Source organism: Syngnathus leptorhynchus, chromosome 1 (assembly GCF_054491065.1).
Source record: "Syngnathus leptorhynchus isolate UIUO chromosome 1, UIUO_Slep, whole genome shotgun sequence".
NCBI classification, from domain to species: domain Eukaryota; kingdom Metazoa; phylum Chordata; class Actinopteri; order Syngnathiformes; family Syngnathidae; genus Syngnathus; species Syngnathus leptorhynchus.
Window position 1 is genome coordinate 12,210,398 of NC_141195.1, and position 21,500 is coordinate 12,231,897.

General features: G+C 40.1%; 1 protein-coding gene across 1 annotated transcript in view; it reads right to left on the reverse strand.

Annotated features, from left to right (window-relative positions):
- Window positions 1-21,500, reverse strand: part of nphp4 (nephronophthisis 4) — a 104,921-nt gene that overhangs the window by 34,299 nt on the left and 49,122 nt on the right. The window contains exons 9-15 of the mRNA XM_085919860.1: window positions 18,577-18,786; window positions 18,039-18,162; window positions 13,927-13,979; window positions 9,793-9,984; window positions 8,752-8,909; window positions 5,920-6,111; window positions 3,206-3,393 (exon numbers count right to left, since the gene is read on the reverse strand). Coding sequence (XP_085775986.1) covers window positions 3,206-3,393; window positions 5,920-6,111; window positions 8,752-8,909; window positions 9,793-9,984; window positions 13,927-13,979; window positions 18,039-18,162; window positions 18,577-18,786 — 1,117 coding nt within the window. The remainder of the gene's footprint in view (window positions 1-3,205; window positions 3,394-5,919; window positions 6,112-8,751; window positions 8,910-9,792; window positions 9,985-13,926; window positions 13,980-18,038; window positions 18,163-18,576; window positions 18,787-21,500) is intronic.

The window sequence follows — 21,500 nt, forward strand, 5'->3', positions numbered from 1 at the left end:
TTGGAATAATTTGTTCCACAGCAGTTCCATAGCTGTCACTCAGTGGACTCAAATGACCAACATCAACCCAACATAAAAAAATACCCAGTGAAAGTCTAATGAGGTGTGATTGTGTGATTATGATGACACATATGATGACAGTTGTAACCTCCAAGATGAAACATTATTGTCACCAAAAGTGCACATTTGGAGCTTTCCACCTTCAAGATATTACTCAGCAAGAGGCTTCCTATGTTATCTGTTTACGTTTGACAAAGAACTCTATGTGTTATGAATTCCAGTTGATTTCATGTCCTCTACTGTAATTCTACTTTGACGTTTTCATTTAAAAACAAAAGAAAAGGATGTGACAGGTATCATGAGAAGAACAGAACGTTAAACCCAGAGAGGCAATAAACCAACAAACTGCTAAACTGCACCTTTAACTCTTAATGCTTCAAAAGTAAAAGGGTAGAGTTATTCAGCTTTGGCCAATGAATTGGTGTAAAGGTTTTCTGGTCGAGAATACTGAACCATATATGGAAAAATCTTGGTGAAAGTACACTGGGTAATATAGTCTAGAGTGCAGCCAGAAATATTCTTCATCTTCTTCATCTTTATCTTCTTCCGCTTATCCGGGGTCGGGTCGCGGGGGCAGCAGCTTTAGGAGGGACTCCCAGACCTCCCTCTCCCCAGCCACTTCCTCCAGCTCATCCCGGGGGATCCCAAGGCGTTCCCAGGCCAGCCGAGAGACGTAGTCTCTCCAGCGCGTCCTGGGTCGACCCCGGGGTCTCCTACCGGTGGGACATGCCCGGAACACCTCCCCAGGGAGGCGTCCAGGAGGCATCCTGATGAGATGCCCGAGCCACCTCAACTGGCTCCTCTCGACGTGGAGGAGCAGCGGCTCTACTCCGAGTCTCTCCCGGATGACCGAGCTTCTCACCCTATCTCTAAGGGAGAGCCCGGACACCCTGCGGAGGAAACTCATTTCAGCCGCTTGTATCCTGGATCTCGTTCTTTCGGTCACGACCCATAGCTCGTGACCATAGGTGAGGGTAGGAGCGTAGATCGACCGGTAAATCGAGAGCTTTGCCATTTGGCTCAGCTCTCTCTTCACCACGACGGACCGGTACAGAGTCCGCATTACTGCCGACGCTGCACCGATCCGCCTGTCGATCTCGCGCTCCATCCTGCCCTCACTCGTGAACAAGACCCCAAGATACTTGAACTCCTCCACTTGGGGCAGGAGCTCATCCCCGATCCGGAGAGGGCATTCCACCCTTTTCCGACCGAGGACCATGGACTCGGATTTGGAGGTGCTGACCCTCATCCCGACCGCTTCACACTCGGCTGCGAACCGCTCCAGTGAGAGCTGGAGATCACGGACTGAAGAAGCCAACAGCACCATGTCATCTGCAAAAAGCAGTGACGCGATGCTGAGGTCCCCAAACCGGACCCCCTCAACGCCTCGGCTGCGCCTAGAAATTCTGTCCATAAAAATTATGAACAGAATTGGTGACAAAGGGCAGCCTTGGCGGAGTCCAACCCTCACTGGGAACGAATCCGACTTACTGCCGGAAATGCGGACCAAACTCTGGCATCGGTGATACAGGGACCGAACCGCCCTTATCAGTTGGCTCGGCACCCCGTACTCCCGAAGCACCCTCCAGAGAACCTCCCGAGGGACACGGTCGAACGCCTTCTCCAAGTCCACAAAGCACATGTGTACTGGTTGGGCGAACTCCCATGCACCCTCGAGGATCCTGCCGAGGGTGTAGAGCTGGTCCACTGTTCCACGGCCAGGACGAAAGCCACACTGCTCCTCCTGAATCCGAGGTTCGACCTCCCGACGGATCCTCCTCTCCAGCACCCCTGAATAGACCTTACCAGGGAGGCTGAGGAGTGTGATTCCCCTGTAATTGGAACACACCCTCCAGAGCCTTTAAGAACTCCGGGCGGATCTCATCCACCCCCGGGGCCTTGCCACCGAGGAGTTTTTTGACTACCTCAGTGACTTCGACCTCCGAGATTGGAGAGTCCGCCTCAGAGTCCCCAGGCCCTGCTTCCACAATGGAAGGCGTGTCGGTGGAATTGAGGAGGTCTTCGAAGTATTCCCCCCACCGACTCACGACATCCCGAGTCGAGGTCAGCAGCACACCATCTCCACTGTAAACAGTGTTGACCGTGCACTGCTTCCCCCTCCTGAGACGCCGGATGGTGGACCAGAATTTCCTCAAAGCCGTCCGGAAGTCATTCTCCATGGCCTCGCCAAACTGAGGAAATAATGACAGTGTTAATCCAGAATGTCTTTCTGAAGAGGTCTGTAGGGTAAAAGGGGAAGTAATGTTTGTGTGTTCAATATCACGCTCTGTCAGTAGCAGTAATATCTCTTCCATTTCATTAGTTGCAACATGAATAGACATCAATCACTGGCCGCTTGGCTGATTGAAAGGGAAGTGGCATTGGAGAACATCGTGGAGCATCATGGAACTGGCTCGCAGTTTGTACGAAATGATTGGACAACTCCGAGCTGGATAGCGGTGACATAAATCACAATGAAGCTTGCACGCACAATATGAGTTATAGTTAACGCTGTTCACATGAGAAATGGTGCTTTGATGTTTTTTTCCTGGTACCTTTTGTGCACATGCAGGGTGTATTTTATGATATAGAGAGTGCTCATTTGTGTTACGTGTTTTCATTTTAGTTTTTTGTATTTTTCACATTGCTTTGAATGCTAACTCTGCATGCTAAAAAGCGTTTCCTATTGTAATTGCAATAGTGAAATATCAGCACGTTTCACTTACTCTTATATCATTCGAACAAAAATTGCCTCTGCAAAATGAAACGTGTGGTGCTCAGAAGTGGTCTCGCCCAGGTGGTAATTCAATATAGAACCGCCACTGGCTATTGTTTACAAAAGCATCGTGTAGCACAGCAGACTGCATATTATTTTGATCATTTTGTTTTTCGAAAGTTTGTGTATGCTTAGAAGAATGTTTTTTTTTTTGGTTGTGGTTTTGACTTGTTTATGTTGTTGATTGTTGTTTATTGTTTATGTTGTTAATTCTTAGTTAACAACCATTTGTATGATTCTCATTCTTCCTTGCAAACTCCTGTGACTACTCTATAACCAGTACAGCTACAAATTAAAAACTCCAAAAGAAGGTAACACAATCTTTGAGAAACGTATCAATATTTTTCCAAAAGAACAGAGGAGCATTACCAGAGTTGACAGAGCCGTCATTATTGATGGAGGTTAGAACACAAGGAAGCGTCTCGCTTGCTTTCTGCTGCACCTTGTCACTGTTGAGTAGTCGAAGCTGCTGTGATATGACTGGTGGAAAACGGTAGAACTGGAAGGTGAAGTAGATGTTGGCTGGGCATTCAGGACCAATCCCCACCACTGGCATCCTGATTAAAAAAAAACAAAAAAACATTGCATTTAACAAAATCAGGAAGTGCCACTCTCTTCTGTACATTGTAAAGGAAGTTGTCTACATATGAATTCACCCTTTGCTGTACTAAAGCTGAATATATAGTGTATTCTTCTATAACTGTACAAACATTTACGAGGAAATCATATAGTATGTACAGTAGAGTTGTACTGCTGTGACAAGTAAATTTCTCTGCTGTGGGATAAATAAAGTTCTATCATCATCATCAGTTGGGATCTATTCTATATCACTTCAGAAATTGACTATTTTCTAACATAATGCCTCAACAAATGTGATGTCCTAAATATATCATTAATCAACAAACAGTGTAATGTTTCATTATTTGCTAAATTATTAGTTAAAAAATAATTATTACTTCTAAATAAATGAAATACTAGAAATAAATTGTTGCAAAATGTAAAGTCACTCATTCAAAAATCTTTAAAATTACCCTTTATCCTTTTAACAGGACCCACACAAATATATCTGCCGCTAAACAAACTTGAGATTGTAAAAAAAAAAAAAAAAAAGAAGCCTTTTCTGTCATTGCACACTTACAAGATTACACTGAATTACACTGAATAATGAAATCAACTTCCGTGCACTTGTAATGGGCTGATAAGCAATCAGCAATCACCTTAATAGACAAAAATGAAAGTGGATTTTGCATGCAACACAAATGTATGCAGCAGAGAGACAACCACATTTCCTTTCAGGTTAATATTAATACATTTTAAAATCATGAAATAAGAATCCACAGGGTGAATACAAAGATGAATAAATTGCATATACAATGACACTGACTGTGTGGGATGGAAGGATGGATGGATGGACGGACGGACTGGCAAATGAAATAAAATAAAATAAAAGAAATAAAAGAAATAAAATAAAAGGGCACAGGACACTGTTCGGGAGAATGTTGGTGTTTTTATCTCTCATTAATTCATCTGAGAAGTTAATCAAGGTGTGCCTTTATGTCTTGCCTTCATATCTACGACTTAATAGGCAAATCTGAATTTTCATTTTTTTTCCAATGTAATGTAATTTTTTCAACAGATGTTCCAACACATGTTCCATTTGGATCATAATCAAACAGACATGATCACCATTTTAAAAATAATGTAAACTCTTAGGGCTTCTTGCTTTTGAAAAAATAATAATCAATTATTTTTGGTATCATTTATTTTTGGGAAAAAACAAGAAAATGTTTCAATGTAAAAATTAAATTCTTCAAAACACTATATTTATGTGTTGATTGGTCCAATCACCTTTTTTATGATTATGCCTATGCTGTAGGCATTATTACTTTTTCATTCATTGTTTATTGTTACTAGTTCATAGTTGACAAATAGGTGGTCGTTGGGTCTCCAAAGACTTTATTTAGAGGAAATACGCTGACATTTGGATCCTACATTTTACAAATAATTGTGCTAATACTTTTTAAAAATAATTGTGTTAATTCAATTAGCTTACCTCACAAATTTCTTTAGGAACTGACAAACCACCCACACAAAGGAAGCCATCACTTGAATACGAGGATGCTGGACTCACTGTCATTTAAAACTACTGGACACAATTCTGTCTGCTGCCATTTCCCCATTAACAGTGTTAAGGGGATAATGGGATATATACTGCTTATTTCCTTGTTAAAAGCATGTACATTTATTTGAAAACAAGGCTAACATCCCGGGTGCTTGTGGACAAAATGTCATGGTGACGTGTTGAACAACAACAAAGAACGGCCTTAATAAACTGCTGACATTGCATACACAACGAGAGAAGGACACAGTAATGCGAGTGATGTGTTCAGCACGCATCTTCTACTGTCACTGAGAGGACGCCGGCTCCGGGGCCTTTGTGACGGCTTGCTGACAGAGGCTGTGCTGACAGGAAATGTGTTTTTGCGAGAATTGTGAGCATATGTGTGCGTGCGGTGCATGAGCATGCAGCTGACATGTGAGTAGAGGATGACTGACAGAACTTAATGCCCGAGTGCGTCTGTATGTTAGACGCAGCTCAGCAGGAGGGGGGTAAAAAGAGAGAAACTCGGCCGACGGCAGTTTTTTTATTTTTTCTTGGATCCGATTGAAAAATGCAAGGATACACATTTGTAGTGCATGGTCAGAAGTGTAAAAAAAGGGAGTATTTTCTTTATGGTATTGCAAACAATAGAGGTAACACAGAAAAATATTTCTCATCATGGTGTTTTAATGATGCAAATAAACAACCTAATTGAACTAAATGACAAATATGTCATTGAGTCAGGTGCTAAAATTCACCACATACAATTAATTAATTAAATGTGTCAGTCCAGTAGGTCTTTCTCAAGAATAGACAAACCTTTAGACAATGACATAAAACTGTGATACTGACTATAGTTTTGATGTGACATTGACTATTTCATTATTTGTGATTGAGTGCAACTTGGAAGTACTCTCAAGCGTGTCTCCAGGATCTAAGCTGCAATTGATAATAACAACAATCATAGGATTGCCAACTTTACCTTGTAAATGCAAGAAATTGGAAGACCAAAAGATTATCCCGGAGGGGATCCATTTCTTCACGGTGTGGATCAAAGGGCATCGGCTCCGTGGCATCCAAGACTTCTGCCACCTGCCCTCTTGAATCCACAATGTTAGGAAAGCCCGCAGAGTAGAGGTGGGCCAGTGAACTCCTCGAACTGACTGTGGACCAGCTGTGAGGAGAAGAGTTGCATTACATTTAGAAGCATTCAAGGTGAGTTTGAGTTTAGCAATTAAAGTCATTGTGTAAAAAAATTAAATAAAATGTGTTGGTATTAACAATTTTGAAAACAAAATTGATCCGAGATGGAAACTGAGGGCAACAAGAAAACAAATTGCTGCAGCAAAGTGAAGACCAGGAGTTATACTGCTGAGGCACAGTAACAGAGTAAGATTACATTAGCACAAGTGTTTATTTCTGGCCGTACATCATCAAAACGATGATGTGTCAATGACAAATTTACCTGACTGATCAGTTAATACAAGGTCGCCATTGAGCAGTAGAAAATGGCATTCCATAGGCAACCTTTCAGGCACACCGCTGGAATCCGGCATCAACATTATTTTAGAAAGCATATTTATTCCTTTTGGAAACCGCTCCATTCATTATATTTTTTTCAAATTTTTCCTGTGAAGTCAGAAGGGAACTGAAGATTGCTCGCAATTTACCGGAGCTTAACTTCACTTTACTCATTGCATTTCGTTACAATCAAGTTCAACTTCAGTCTTCACTTTCTCCAAAACTAAAACGAACGTTTTCAGGAACATTCATCAAGCACAGGGATTGTGAGAGTACTTGGAGGGAAAAGACAGAGGGCACTGAAGTACACCCTGAGGATTTCCTCACATAATTGCCAGTTATGGCTAATCATAGCAACCACCTGTCTTGCAGCAGCCATAGTAACATTCATAACTTCTCCTGTCAACAATGACACCCAACACAGCAGACAGATGGCTGGCTAAAAGCACAGTGAATGCTAATGTTTTGGATAATGTTTAGGCTTATCATAAAAACGTTGTTTTTGCCCAGTTGGTAAACAGATGATACCCAACGGTGCAACAGAATGAAGCCTTAATCAAACTAATTGTGGTGACAACAGTGAGGTTGGTGAATCATTTTATTTTCTCTCGGATGTGGCTTGAATTTCATATATCAGCCACCCAGTCATTCTTTATTTGTTTAAATAAATCAAAATTTATATTAAAGGCAATTAAGGCAAAATGGTACAGGTATTAAACGTCATTGTTCTTGTCAAACAAATGAGTCATTCCACGCAAAAAAAATTCTACTTCCACAAGAGGTGGCAGAGATGTTTCAGCCCACTGAACTGAAGAGCAGCATGTCTAAATCCACACTGTAGGCTCAAAAAGCTGTTTCTGCAAGTTGCTTGTTTACACACTCTTTGTACTAATGCAAGATCTTGTTTCTGTGTCAGAGTGCCCATTATTTTCTGGATGAAGTCCTTTTTGTCGAAAACATTGGCACATCCCAATGGCAGGCTGCGGTCTTACCGCTGGACTAAATAATAAAGTTCCATCTAAAAGCCAACTCTACTGGAATCATTATCCAAGTAAACACAGCAATACCAGAGTTTAAACAGGCTATTACTGGAACTCTTCCACCTAAGAACAATAATACTGGATTACTCAGAACAACCACTGTCAATTAGTCAGACTGTCGATAGCAACACAGTCACTTACAGCTGTAATGAATGGCTGTACACAGTAAGACACATAGGAGGGTTTTAGAGTATGTGGCTTCAGTGGTGACTTTGGCCAATCAACATTAACTAATGCTACTGAAACATCCACAATTACCAAGTTGAACTACTTGAGGAATAATGGTGAAGTGCCCTTCAAGCACAAAAAGTCACAAAAATATACTGTTGCAATTATCTTTGTAACTTTAAACACACACAGGCACGCACAAATGTGTGGATGTCTAGTGAACGTCTTTGCAACCTTGAAAAAACCCTGATGAAAAAACAGTATTCGGGCAATGCAAAAACACTCAGAGGAAATATACGGGCTTCAGAGATAGGGTGAGAAGCTTGGTCATCCAGGAAAGGATCAGAGTAGAGCCACTGCTCTGATTTATTTACAGAAGACAGATTGGGTGGCTCCGGCATCTAGTTAGGATAGCTCCTGGAACCCTCTGGTGAAATGTTCCCAGCAAATTATTAGGTATGTCGGTAAATAAGCGTAAACATGATAAACAGTTGCGTTTTCTATGTGATGTCCGACTAGTATTCTTCCTGTTTACAGCACAGACAGGCAAGAAATGTGCATGGGCACATGCTTTGCTTAGTCACCAATGTCCTATCAGCCTGGAGCACTGACAGAACGCAGTGTAAGCCAGACACAGATCTGTCTGGTGACTGGCAGTCCACCCCGTGCTTCTTTTGATAAGGAGACTTTACAGAATGTGGTCAGACACAGAGAGGTGGTATAAATGTTGGAGCATGAAAAGGATGAAAAATGCAAGGTATGGATGTACAGTATGTATCAATCACTACTTCAAAAGGCACACTGACTTTGAAGAACCCAAACAAATTCCAGTATCAAACATATGAAAGACGGAAATGTTCAGTACTCATTACATGCATTTACATGCATCTTTTTACGACATGTACGCAAATAAATGTATGCCCGCACGAGTGTGTGTTTTGTGTGTGTGTGTGTGTGTGTGTGTGTGTGTGTGTGTGTGTGTGTGTGTGTGTGTGTGTGTGTGTAAACAACACAGACTTTGAATTATACTGTATATTATTTGCCAACATGTGAAGTTAGACTTTTTTTTTTTTTATTTGACACACCTTGGTGTAGTCACGCCCACTGTGATGACAGGGGCATGGACAGGAGTGAAAGGGAGCTCCTGAAGTTGGTCTTCCTCATGTTTAAGTAAATGGGTCCTATCCCTTTCCGGCTGAATATCCATCTCAAGGTGTGGAACACTGCTGACAACTGAGCCGGCCTGAAGAAGAATGGCATGCATGTAATGATGCAGATAATGGGGAAAAAATACAACCTAAATCATGAGTGTAGTAAAACTAAAACTGACAGTGTCAAAACTGACCATTATCATTTTGTTTGGAAATATGAACATTTGGATGTATGGTAAGTCTTATATTGGCTCTCATTAGGTTGTGCAGGTGTACCTAATGAAGTGTCCACTGGGTGCAGATGCCTAATGCCTGTGGGTGAACATGGTCCAATTATGCAGAGGCAAGGCAGCTTTCACAGGCAAAGTGCTGATATTGTGCTGTGCATACCTACAACTGGGGGAGCAGGTTAGCCTTAGTTCATTTCTGGAAATTATTCTGTAATTAAACACAGCACAGTCTAGCTGACGTCTTCATTTCTGCATTCCCCTGGCTGAAGCGATGAGACGCCGGAAGTCCATGAAGCTGGTTATCAGTTACACCCAGTTAGCTACGTTTACAGGTATTTTCCATTATTATGTTTAAGGGCTAAAAGCTTTCAATTAGACACATTTGTTAGGAGAAAAAGGCATGACCCAGTATTGTGATTTAAACAATTATACATTTCGTAGATACACTAGGTGAAATAGAAATGCAACTTAAACTGCAAAAAACTTAAATAAATATAGATGAAAAGGTGAAATCTGCTGCACGCAGCATCTGTGATATTTCCACAGGCAAAAAAGAAAAAATAGTTTGAGGCTAAAGTTTACTTTGTGGAGTACTGTAAACATGTCCTTGAACTCAGTCAGTGACTGCCTGTGTATACTTTGGTAGAAATGATTGCACATGCTGTATTTTGTACAAAGTATTAGTGTCCGCTGTCTCTGTGAAGGTCTCTTGGTTTACTTTCCAACTCTGTGAGTGTGCACCTACCTCCGTATGTGAGTTTTGTGCATGTCTCTGAACGCAGAGGGAAGGAGATCTTGCAGCATGTGATGGCCACTGGACCGGCACCGTTAGGTAAGGCTGGTGAAGAGAAGGAAGAGACTGTTGCCATGGCAGCCCCGATCTGGAATTGCTCATGATTGGGTAGTGTGAGGTAGCTGTCAGTTGAGACAGTGATAGCTGAAAAGAAACACAGGTGAACAGCTATCATCATGTTATGTTCTGTTATTATAGCTTGTGATTGTTTTGTTATCATCGTTGTATTATGAATAACAAGGGAGACACTTGTACTTATTAAGTTTCAAATGATAACCGCAATTTAAAACATTACGAATAGTTTGTAAAAAATCGGCTGTGGATTCAGTTGACTCAAAACAAACTCAACTTTTGGCATGAACAGATGGTGTTACCCTTGTCTGGGGAAAAAGCAGAGAACATATGAGTCTCTACTAATTTATATTAATCAAATAAAATCTTACTCTTCTTGGTTTAGCATCTCATCCAACCACCCAAATTACAAAGCATAACATCTCCTTAAAAATGCCTCTTCTGTGATGTAAAACATCTGCAGTAGGAAGTTGAGTTTCCCTGCCAAAAGCTGAAGAGCCACTATCACACCATCATTAAAGTTAAAGATCCAGAAGATGTCCATTTAGAAGTACTTGACTGCTTAATAGTCCAATGTAACCTGAAATGTTGTAAACTCCATTTAAACTCAATATACAGTGACCCAATGACTTTCCTCATTGCTCATACAAGACTTGAAATAACTATTCTTTGAAGAGCAGTTTCTAATCAATGGCTTCATTTGAGGAGCACTTTGCCAATTTTAAGGAGCATTACAGGTTAATCTCAAGGACCTGAAGAAATGATTGTATGAAACAATAAAAATGTAAAAATAAAAGGCTGAATGTAGGGATGTAGCTACCTCAGAATTCAAGTACCGTGCATATATCACATTGACCATCGACACCTCATATGTAGCTGACAATTTGATGGGTGGACCAATGGTCTTCCTGTGGAGCAGGTATTGTTGTCCTGTACAAAAAGCTTTCCGAATGTGGCCAGGGTGTTGGGACAGGAAAGGAAAAAGCAACTGCAATTTTAAGAACAAAGGGTGTAGCAGCCAAGCACACAAAGGAACATATTAGTGAGCTGTCAGAAAGTGACTACGAAGCCAAAGTGTGAAGAATTACAGCTGACAGCATAGGTGATAGTAGACTGTTCTACACTGAACCTATCCTTTCATCCATCCATCCATCCATCCATCCATCCATCCATCCATCCATCCATCCATCCATACCTCTCCATCCATCCATCCATCCATCCATCCATCCATCCATCCATCCATCCATCCATCCATCCATCCATCCATCCATCCACTACTACACTGTTCATCTTGTTTAGGGTAGCAGGATAGGACAAAGCCTGCAGTAGGAACACGTTAGGTCAACATTTAGCATTTCAAACTAAACTGTTTTCAGATGCTGAACTGAACTATGACCCTGGGTGAAATTGTGTTTATTTCTAATGCTAAAAAGGCATTGCACTCCAAGGACTGTACCACACAAACATCCAAGGATTGTAGCGAATAGTGCTTCAATCCCACTTGTATGCAAAAATAGTGTGTATTGTTCTACATATTAGTTAAGATTGCTTTTAACACATATAAGATATTTGTGATGGCCTGCGTCTAATCTGGTGCAACAAAAATACTAAACTATAGCTTGAGAGAACCATGGACCACTCCACAGGGAATAATTAAACACTTCTTGCAATACTTTCAACAAATGTTAAAACAAAATAGCTGCTGAGTTTTACGATCCTACAAAAAGGGTTGGAGAGCAGGAAAGTAATCACGGTCTTGCGCTCGTTTCAGGAAAAGAGGTGTAATTACATCTCTGCATTTTAGGGAAGCCAATTCTACAGGCCCTGGCAGCAGTGCAATAAATAGAAGGCTTCCTTCCTAAGATAATACACCTGCCATTCATATTACATTGCAGTTTCATCAATCTCTGTTCAACAGCCACTATTGGTGGTCTGGAAAGAAAATGGATGCCTTGCGATTTGCATGTGACAACAGAACGACCATTTGTAGTTTGACAAGAAAGTATGCCTCAACAATCACACAAAAACTTGGGAATAATGGATGGATGGATGGATGGATGGATGGATGGATGGATGGATGGATGGATGGATGGATGGATGGATGGATGGATGGATGGATGGATGGATGGATGGATGGACGGACGGAGGGTCACATACAGATGGACAGAGAGACAGAGAGACAGAGAGACAGACAGACAGACAGACAGACAGACAGACAGACAGACAGACAGACAGACAGACAGACAGACAGACAGACAGACAGACAGACAGACAGACAGACATTGTTATGAGTATCTGCATTGTGTTTACAACTTGACAATGAAGACCGATGACAGGAGTGCTTGCACAAAGCAATGAACAGTAGTGCTAACAGAAATGAGGTAAAACGAGATGATTGTCATGGTATCCAAAGACAAGAATGGAGTGTAACTTATTCAGCATTAAAGGCATCTGTGAAAATGAGTTGTGACTGAGACAGTAGCAGCTGCCACATCAGCCAGTGCCAGCAAAAAAAGTGCAACAGAGACTCATCCTGGTTTGGAAACTACACACGCACTTGCATTTATAGCATGACCGTGAAAAACATCCACGACCCGATGCAAAATAGCATCAACATGGAAAGTCAATGGCTCGCCTGAACGTTGGCTATAAATATACCAGCATAATTAGCATTCTGCACAGCAGCAAACAGGGGGCTAAAAATCAATAATGTATGCAAGCAAGAGAAAGATGTCAGATCAAACAATGGCTGCCGACAGAGTCGGAGAGAAAGGCTTGTTTACGGTCGCCATCCCAGAAAAGGATGCGATTGATTAATCAGTACTTGACAGCCATGTTGACAAGGGAAGAGAAATTTGTTGAGCAGGAAAAGGAAATGGGTTTAGTTGGTTGAAACACTTATTTGTATCGCTGTATCTTTAAAAGAGGAAATGGGAAACAAAGCTTGCATTTGTGACTACTGCTGCACAACCAGTCAAGATGAATTTTAGGGTGCCAAAAGCGATGTCATGTCTTCACACATTGATTCCCATTTCATCTCTCCACGGAAAGACTTGGAGTGCCATTAAAATGATAGATGAATACATAGCCAAATAGATGTATGGTGTGCACTCAGCTCAGCCTGAGCAATAATGACTTGTGGTTCACAACCTTATTTACTTAGTCTTTCATATAGATATAGGAGCTATACACGGGGATGTATGCACTTCAGTCATTAGTTGGCTCATAAAACATCTGACATGTTCTCAGGTTATACCGTGAAAATGTAACACTCTACTCACTGTTACCCCTGCAACACATAGCTACAATAAATATTAAAAACAGCTGTAGTAGTAATAGTATAATAGTAGTAGTACTATAAAAAGGTTTTTCAATCAATGTTCAAAGCCGTTCTTCAGCTGAAAGAAATATGCTTGTCAAATTGAAAAATTCAAGTCTCGCAACATCCGCTCAAGCCAATTACCGCCTTGTCTTTGGTGTGCAGCTGAGTTCAGTTTCAGGCCCAATTTTTTTACCATTTATATGCTGCCTGCACTTGGCCAAATTTCTGAGTGCCATAAAGTGTCATACAGTCAATACAGGATTCTAGCTGCTGTAAAATACTGCCTTTCTGACATTTGTTGGATGGCTCACAAAACTATTCAAACAGTAGTTTATAAACACCTTTTTAAAAGTGATAATAAATCTATTATTATTATTGTTCTTGATGTACTTTCTGAAAACAATAAAAGGTTACTAATAAAAGCCACGGCACATGGATTCTTTAAGATCACTCGTTTGCTTGGAAAAAAAAAACACATAGGCGGGCAATAGGGCGACCAATTGGTTATCATGTTAACTTCAGTTATGAGGTTTGGGGTTTGCATCTGGACTGTGGAGTACACATTAACACTTGACGTTGGAAAAGAAAAACCTTGGTAAAACAGTGCTCGGACAATTTTTGCCAAAAGCTTTGACAAACCATCAGAAAAACACGATTAAAGTTAAAATGAACTGGACCTCAACGTCGCTTACCTTAGGGCCGCATGGTGATTCTGGAGAAAAAACCTCGTGGATGTCATTTTGACCTGCAAAATATACGTAAAACAAGTTGTTGAATCATGAAGTATGCAGTGACCTTCTCAAATAACATCTGTCACTTGAACTCACATATTTACCTATTGCATTCTGAGCTAACAACCACAACGGGATAATCTTCCAATCAAAAATCGAATAATTGGAAATGGAATAAAAGTCACTGCCATTAATTTAAATAGCTAAATGAAACTATAATGAGAAGATGCCAAAACACTGCATTCCGAGTATTGCGCTAACATAAATAGCGGTTTGTATAAAAGATGAATATCGATCCACATTTTGCCATGATTACACCAAAGTAGAAAGTGCAGAACACAGTGTGAGAAATACTAAAGATATTTGAACTGAGTCGTAAATGTATCCATTCTGAAAAAGGGTTAGATTTAGATGTCATTGTAAGTTTTAAGTTCAACAATGATTCTTCCTGAGGTATTTGGTTGGTCGCCATGGTGATTCCGGAACAAAAGGTTTCCCAGCAGCTTTGTCCTTCCTCCTACTCTTTGTCGTACTCTGTGCTGGAGCTCAACTGATCTTTTAGAAATTGCTAGGTCTGCCCGGGGTGTCTCACTGTAGCTCCCATCTGTTCAGACAACATGCACACAGAGCTATGCTGGCTCTCTCTCAAACTTACGCTTGCATTACCTCTCATCTGAAGACATTTGGCTTGAGGATGTTCATTTTCATTATTTTCCTTGCCAGTGGGGAATGTGTTTTACCTGATCAAGATGGCCTTTTTTTTTCTTAACTGAGTTAAACTATGGACAATACAAACGAGCTCAGTAACAACAAAACAACAATAAGACATTTCTGCCCCTAAGTTTTTGACTTATTTAATTCATTTAGATTTCTCCTTGGCTGAGACTCCCTTTTTCCAGCCATATTTGGATCCATCTATGCATTTTTCTACACTTAAGCTCATTAAGATAATGGAAAATGGAGCCTGTTACAGCACACCTTGTGTAAAATTTAAAGTTGTGGTTTTTCATTTAATACTCATACATTAGTTGTGAATGATTTGCAGCTTTTTCCAAGAAAAGTCACTTAATTTTTTATTGTTTATTTTTACAATATAGGTAATAGGATTCAAACATTGATGTGATATTACAGCTCTTTTGGGGGGTTTTCATAGCTGTTAAAAATGCTACTTTTTTCTTCAATATCTGTATTTTTTTCTCGCAAACATCACCACTTTCTAATGCAATAATGAATGTTTCTTAATATGAATACGTCATTGTCATATTCAGTTAAAGACCTTCTTAAAGCTGTCTGAAAGAAAAACTGAAATATGAATTCTATCCATGCACAAACGTGAAAAAAGCCAATAATTATTCAGTGTCTGGAATTAACGAAAGGCAGAGGTCATTGGTTTTTCCTCTCAACACATGCTTGAATCATTCAGGCCACTTGGGCTTTCTTCAGAGAACGCTCTGCTCTGCATGGGCCATCGAAGTGGACCCAGATCAAGACCATTCTTTTCCCCCACAATAAGTTAACAACCTTATTAAAGGGTCCAATCATTGAGTATATGGCCAGGGTCGACTCAACTTATTTGAACTGTCATGGAAGATGAGTGGCTGTGTGTTGTGTTTACTACAATTTTGATGTATTTACTACCACACCCCAAGTACAGAAAATAAGCAGTTTGGGCTTCAATAAGAAATGCAGACAGAGGCACATTTATCTTCAGATGTGTGCAGGATGTAGAATATCTCATAAGGATTTTAGAACTTGTAGTTCAGAAGTTATTTTTGGAGGGATATTATTATATTGGGAATGATAAGGAAGAGTACGCTTGGTAATATAAACCCAGCAGCTTTGAGTAAACCTCCAAGAAAATGTGCAAAGTACTCAGTGGCAAGGTTTTGTTCTACTGTCACATAGCCTTCTGTTAAACCACGTTTATGTGAATTAATAGTATCAATTCATCATCCAAATAGCTGTATCCTCACAAAGGTAGCGGGTGTGCTGGAGCCTATCCCAGCAGTCTCTGAGCAGTAGGCGGGGTCCATTGTGAACTGGGTGTCAGCCAGCATCAGCCGGCCCCCTTACTGTTCTCTGTTTGGAGGGATTCTCTTTTATAGTTTGTAACTGGCCATTCCACAGTGACGCAGTTGCTAGCAGTAAACTGTTTCTCCAGTGTTTCTGCAAAGCTTCTTTTGGCAATGTTCATTTCCTTTTTCAGCTGGTTTTGTGATCATTTGTACAGTATTTTGAAAGGTGTCTCCCTTAGCCTTCCTGAGTGTCTGAGTTAGGCAGTGAACCATGGCTTGGTGTTGTTGAATGAGTGTTTTTTTTTTTGGGGGGGGGGGTTTACAGTTGTTACAGTGTCCGTATATTCTTTCAAGCTGCCAGCTGAAGTTTCAAAGTCAGTCACCGCATTCCAAACAGTCCTGTAGGGCCGGCTTTGCTTCATTGGTCCACTTTTCACTGTTTTCACTGTAGCTTCGCACGTTTAAAATTGTGCTAGTATATATGTTGCAATTAAACGGATCTTAAACAGTGATCAGACAAAGCTGCATGGGCAACAGTCTTTCAACATTACAGCAGTAATCCAAAATGTTGCTTTCCTTGGTGGCACAAACAACGGCCTGCATATACCTAGGAAATTAATGGCTAGCTTTTACTGCGACAATCACTTAGCATAATGAAGTTTGAATCTGGGTGCATTAGTTTGAGTTTTACTGAGCTTCTAATAAAACACTAAGGCTACAAAGCTAAACCACCACTGCAGTTCATTGAATCAGTTTACGAAAATGAGATGTACAAGATAACACTAACAGATCACCACATACAGACACAAAATACTGAATGGTAATTGGAGTATTCTTTTAGAGTTTCCATTGCAAAAAAGTAACTTCAATGGCTGCCATTTGATTAGATTGCAATCAGCCATTATTGTTTTTAAGCAAAATTAAGGCATGCTTTGCAAAAATATTAAACAGATCTTTGGTCTTAACCATTGTTTTTTGTAAAAACGTCCCGAGAATCAACAATTATAGCACACACCACATTGTCCGCTCTAAACAGCCATATTTACTCCAATCAATTTTGGGGGACTTTCTTATGATGCAAATTAGCCACTGCTCATATCAATGCGAGTCCGGCTTTATGTAATTATGAAAACAAATGCATGCCCATGTATCCTGGGAGAAATATGGAAATCTTATGACTGCAAATCTTGACGAGTTGAGTGTACACCCCAAGTTGAAAAAGGCCAAATGAGTAAGCTACCAAGTTCTGGGTGAAGAAACTCTGTGAGGGTTGTATAACATAAATGAAAAAGCAAATAGTAATATTGCCAAAAAAGTGGTCCCAATTTGAGTGATATGCCCATTTCTTGCAACATGGACACAGGAATGAACCTCAAATAATGACAGGTCAGTTGTTTGTGCTTATCATGTCAACAGACAGAAAAAGATGAACACTGGAGATATTTTTTGTGAATGTTGATTAAATTGTGCTGTAGTGTTTAATATTTGTAATTCTGATGAATTTTTATAATGTTTTTAGAATTTAATAATAACATATACCTTATTTGACATGTAGATAATTAAACCAATATAATTTTATGTTTTATACGAATACATACAATTAATATGGTACACAATTCAGCACGTTGGCATAGCCGTAACAGCAGTTCCAGTTATCACGAGACCCATGTAAATTTAATAGCCAGGCCCAGACTTCTGTTGATGAAATAAAAGATGCTGTCAATGACTAGCTCAACAAACAGGCCATGGGGTTTAATTCAATAATCGGCATCCAACTTTTAAGCTGTATCAGGGTTAGACTTTGTAATAGTTGCTTTGTATACGCCACAGCTGACTTCTTCGACATGCACGAGAAAGAAATTTCAGCCCAACTGCTTTGACTGCAGTTCACTGGAGCCTTAGTCATGGAGTGTGCTCATCCTCAACGCTGCATAGTGGATGCTGTTTTACAGGACATGCCAACTTGAGTGTGGTGAAACAAAATTATTTGTCATTACAATTATATTAGTTAAGCAATGGAAAGAAAAACACATCTGCAAGAGGTGAGCCGACATTTACTTTGAGTGGGCGATGAAGATGAACGTCCCTGACGAGAACCATCGTCCAACTTTGTTCTCACAGACGTCTTTGGACTGGATGTCGTTTTTTCTGAACTGGGGGACAGCCGAAAGCTGATCATATCCTAAAAGATATACAAGTTCAACATTTAAATATTGTGCAAATGTTGAAAGATTATGGGGTTTGTAAAATTTGTCACAAATGATACAGGCACATTACAGCAGAGAAAGGTATGCCTGACCAACTTTGGCAATAAAAATTAAATGATGGATGAATACTTTATTCAAACTGCGTTGCATTTAGTTGGGTTCATAAAAAAAAAAATAACTCCCTAGTCTCTTCAACCTCTATGGAAACATGCGACACTTGTGCAGGTGGCCCAGGCACCCCTTTTGTATCTGTTCTGTTCAATCTCTGATTGGTTCGTAAAAGCAGTCCGCATGCCAATATTTTCATATTCTAGGCCATTGAATGTCTGCAGTACCTTTCTTTCTATCTGCTTTCTGCTTTTAAGCCTTCGTTCACAACAGTGTGATACCTGAACTGTGCCTGAAGTTGAGAGTGGTGCAGCGCTCTCAGTTCTGGCCGAGTTGTAAACCATGAGTCCAAGAGGGTTCGGCTTTGAACCCCCTTGTAGTACCAGTTGTGTCTCTTCCCCCTTCCAGTTTGGCTGCTCCTGGAATGGGCACAACATTGCCCAACGGAGGCACTGCAGGAATGCTGCCCGGGATGTTGATGTGGCCGACAGCTGTGTGATGGGAAAAGACACGGCAACACAGACATTACTGACACTGAAATCAATAAGTTCCCCAATGCAGTGTTGAGGATTTACTCTAAGTGACACAAGGCTATATCACAATTCTATGTGAAAGCTAGGTCATGTCGGTCATGACAAGCCAATTGAACTCTTTCTAATATTTTGACCATCCACAAAGAGATATATAAATTGAAAATAAAACGTCCAATGAATTTGACATGCTACACAGAATTTTGAAGTAAACAAGCCTGTAAAATTTGAATGAATAAAAAAAGTCACGTATGTAATAAAATGCCAAGTGTGTGTGTGTGTGTATGTGTATGTGTGTGTATATATATATATATATATATATATATATATATATATATATATATATATATATATATATATATATATATATATATATATATATATATATATATATATATATATATATATTTATTTATATATATATATATATATATATATATATTTGTCATTTTATCTTTAAACTAAAAATAAAATGAGGCAAAGAAATTGTAGGAAAAAAAAGGCCCTCCTGCCATCTGTCAGACGCTGTGAGCTGTGTCCACTCAACGTACTGAAAACACGCCTTGCTCGATTCCCATTCCTGAACGAGTGTATGTGTGCAATAGTCTGTAGTTGAGCCGCAGGCTAAATAATGTGTGCTGTGTCATTGTGCTGAATTAACACTAAACTTATCAAATTTCTCTGGTGTATGTAATAAAATGCCAAGTGTGTGTGTGTGTATGTGTATGTGTATGTATGTGTATATATATATATATATATATATATATATATATATATATATATATATATATATATATATATATATATATATATATATATTTGGCATTTCATCTTTAAACTAAAAATAAAATGAGGCAAAGAAATTGTAGGAAAAAAAAGGCCCTCCTGCCATCTGTCAGACGCTGTGAGCTGTGTCCACTCAACGTACTGAAAACACGCCTTGCTCAATTCCCATTCCTGAACGAGTGTATGTGTGCAATAGTCTGTAGTTGAGCCGCAGGCTAAATAATGTGTGCTGTGTCATTGTGCTGAATTAACACTAAACTTATCAAATTTCAACAAATATTCAATAACTTCAAATATCACACTCTGGTGTGTGGACACAGACACGACCAGAACTGAATGAGGTGGTGGTTTGTTGGACAACATCGAAACCGGCCTGCGGTCCGTGGGCTTGTTAGCTTGCAAAATGTGGACTGGCGTTGGCATTGAGTAGACTGGTGGCCGGGTCAGCTCTAATGCCGGCATGCACTTATAAAGCAGAAGAGGACCGACTAATGCCAGAAAGACAAGGTGTGTAAGCTTGCTCAAACAAATCAAAAATACAAATTTTAATAATCACAATAATTCAGTACTTAAATGTTTTTAACACCTGTAGTACCTTCAAACATATGTTTACAGATAATTGAAATCACTTTACTAGATCTTTAAGCAAAAACACTAACCAAGATAAACAAATGAAATGCGTTATAAATATGTAATATAAATAAAGTTGTTGTATTGTATTGTATTGTATTGTATTGTAACATAGTATCGTATCATATCGTTCAGCAGTGTGCTTCTCCTCTGGAGCTGGACCAGGTAAAGAAGCTCCATTAGACTCCCCTCGTGCAACAAACGAGCGCCAAAACTGCCTACCGTTCACAGCTAAGGAAAACATTGACAGAATGTGACAAATGACAGAAGGTGATCCCATCAAAAAGTGACAGGCCAGGAGGAAATATAGGGCATTACTTGTAAATTGTGGGTCGAAATGTTGGGTGCATTTGAGCTTCTGGGACTCTGGAGGCCTATCCTGAAAAACAGCTTGAAAATACAGGGGGAAAATTGCTACTGGAAACATAGCGTAAACATAACCTTGGGGTTGCAGTTGAGCTGCAAGCATTCATGCCAACATTAACTTACGGAACATGGCGAGTCTATAATTAAAAATAAAAAAAAGAAACAGGTACCCAGAGACAACCCACACTAGTATAGGAAGAAAAATCCCAAACTCCGCATAGTAAAGCCGGAGCTGATATTGGAAACCTGGAATCTGAGCGCTGTTAGATAGTTGTTTTTTCACTGTACCAATTCCACAATACTTTGAACCGGCCGGCCGGCTGACCCACCAACCAAGCAACCAACCAAGCAACCAACCAAGCAACCAACCAAGCAACCAACCAAGCAACCAACCAAGCAACCAACCAAGCAACCAACCAAGCAACCAACCAAGCAACCAACCAAGCAACCAACCAACCAAGCAACCAACCAAGCAACCAACCAAGCAACCAACCAAGCAACCAAGCAACCAAGCAACCAAGCAACCAACCAACCAACCAACCAACCAATCAATCAACCAATCAATCAACCAACCAACCAACCCACCAACCAACCCACCAACCAACCCACTCCAACCAACCAAACCAACCAATAAGCAAACAAGCAATTCTGCTTGGTTTGTTAGTGAATAAAATTGGAATGGCTTACCCATAGATGTCTGCTTTAAAGAGCTCCTCATTGTTCAATTAGTTAATTGAAAAAAAAAAAAATCTTGCTTCATAATATGGACTCAAAATATGAGTGAGTGCGGGAAAAATTTTGGGAGCTCGTCTGTTTGAAAATTATCACCACTGAAAGTAGTCATCATGTCAGCTATAACTAATTATTGTTAAATGTGCGAGTAACGGTCAAAA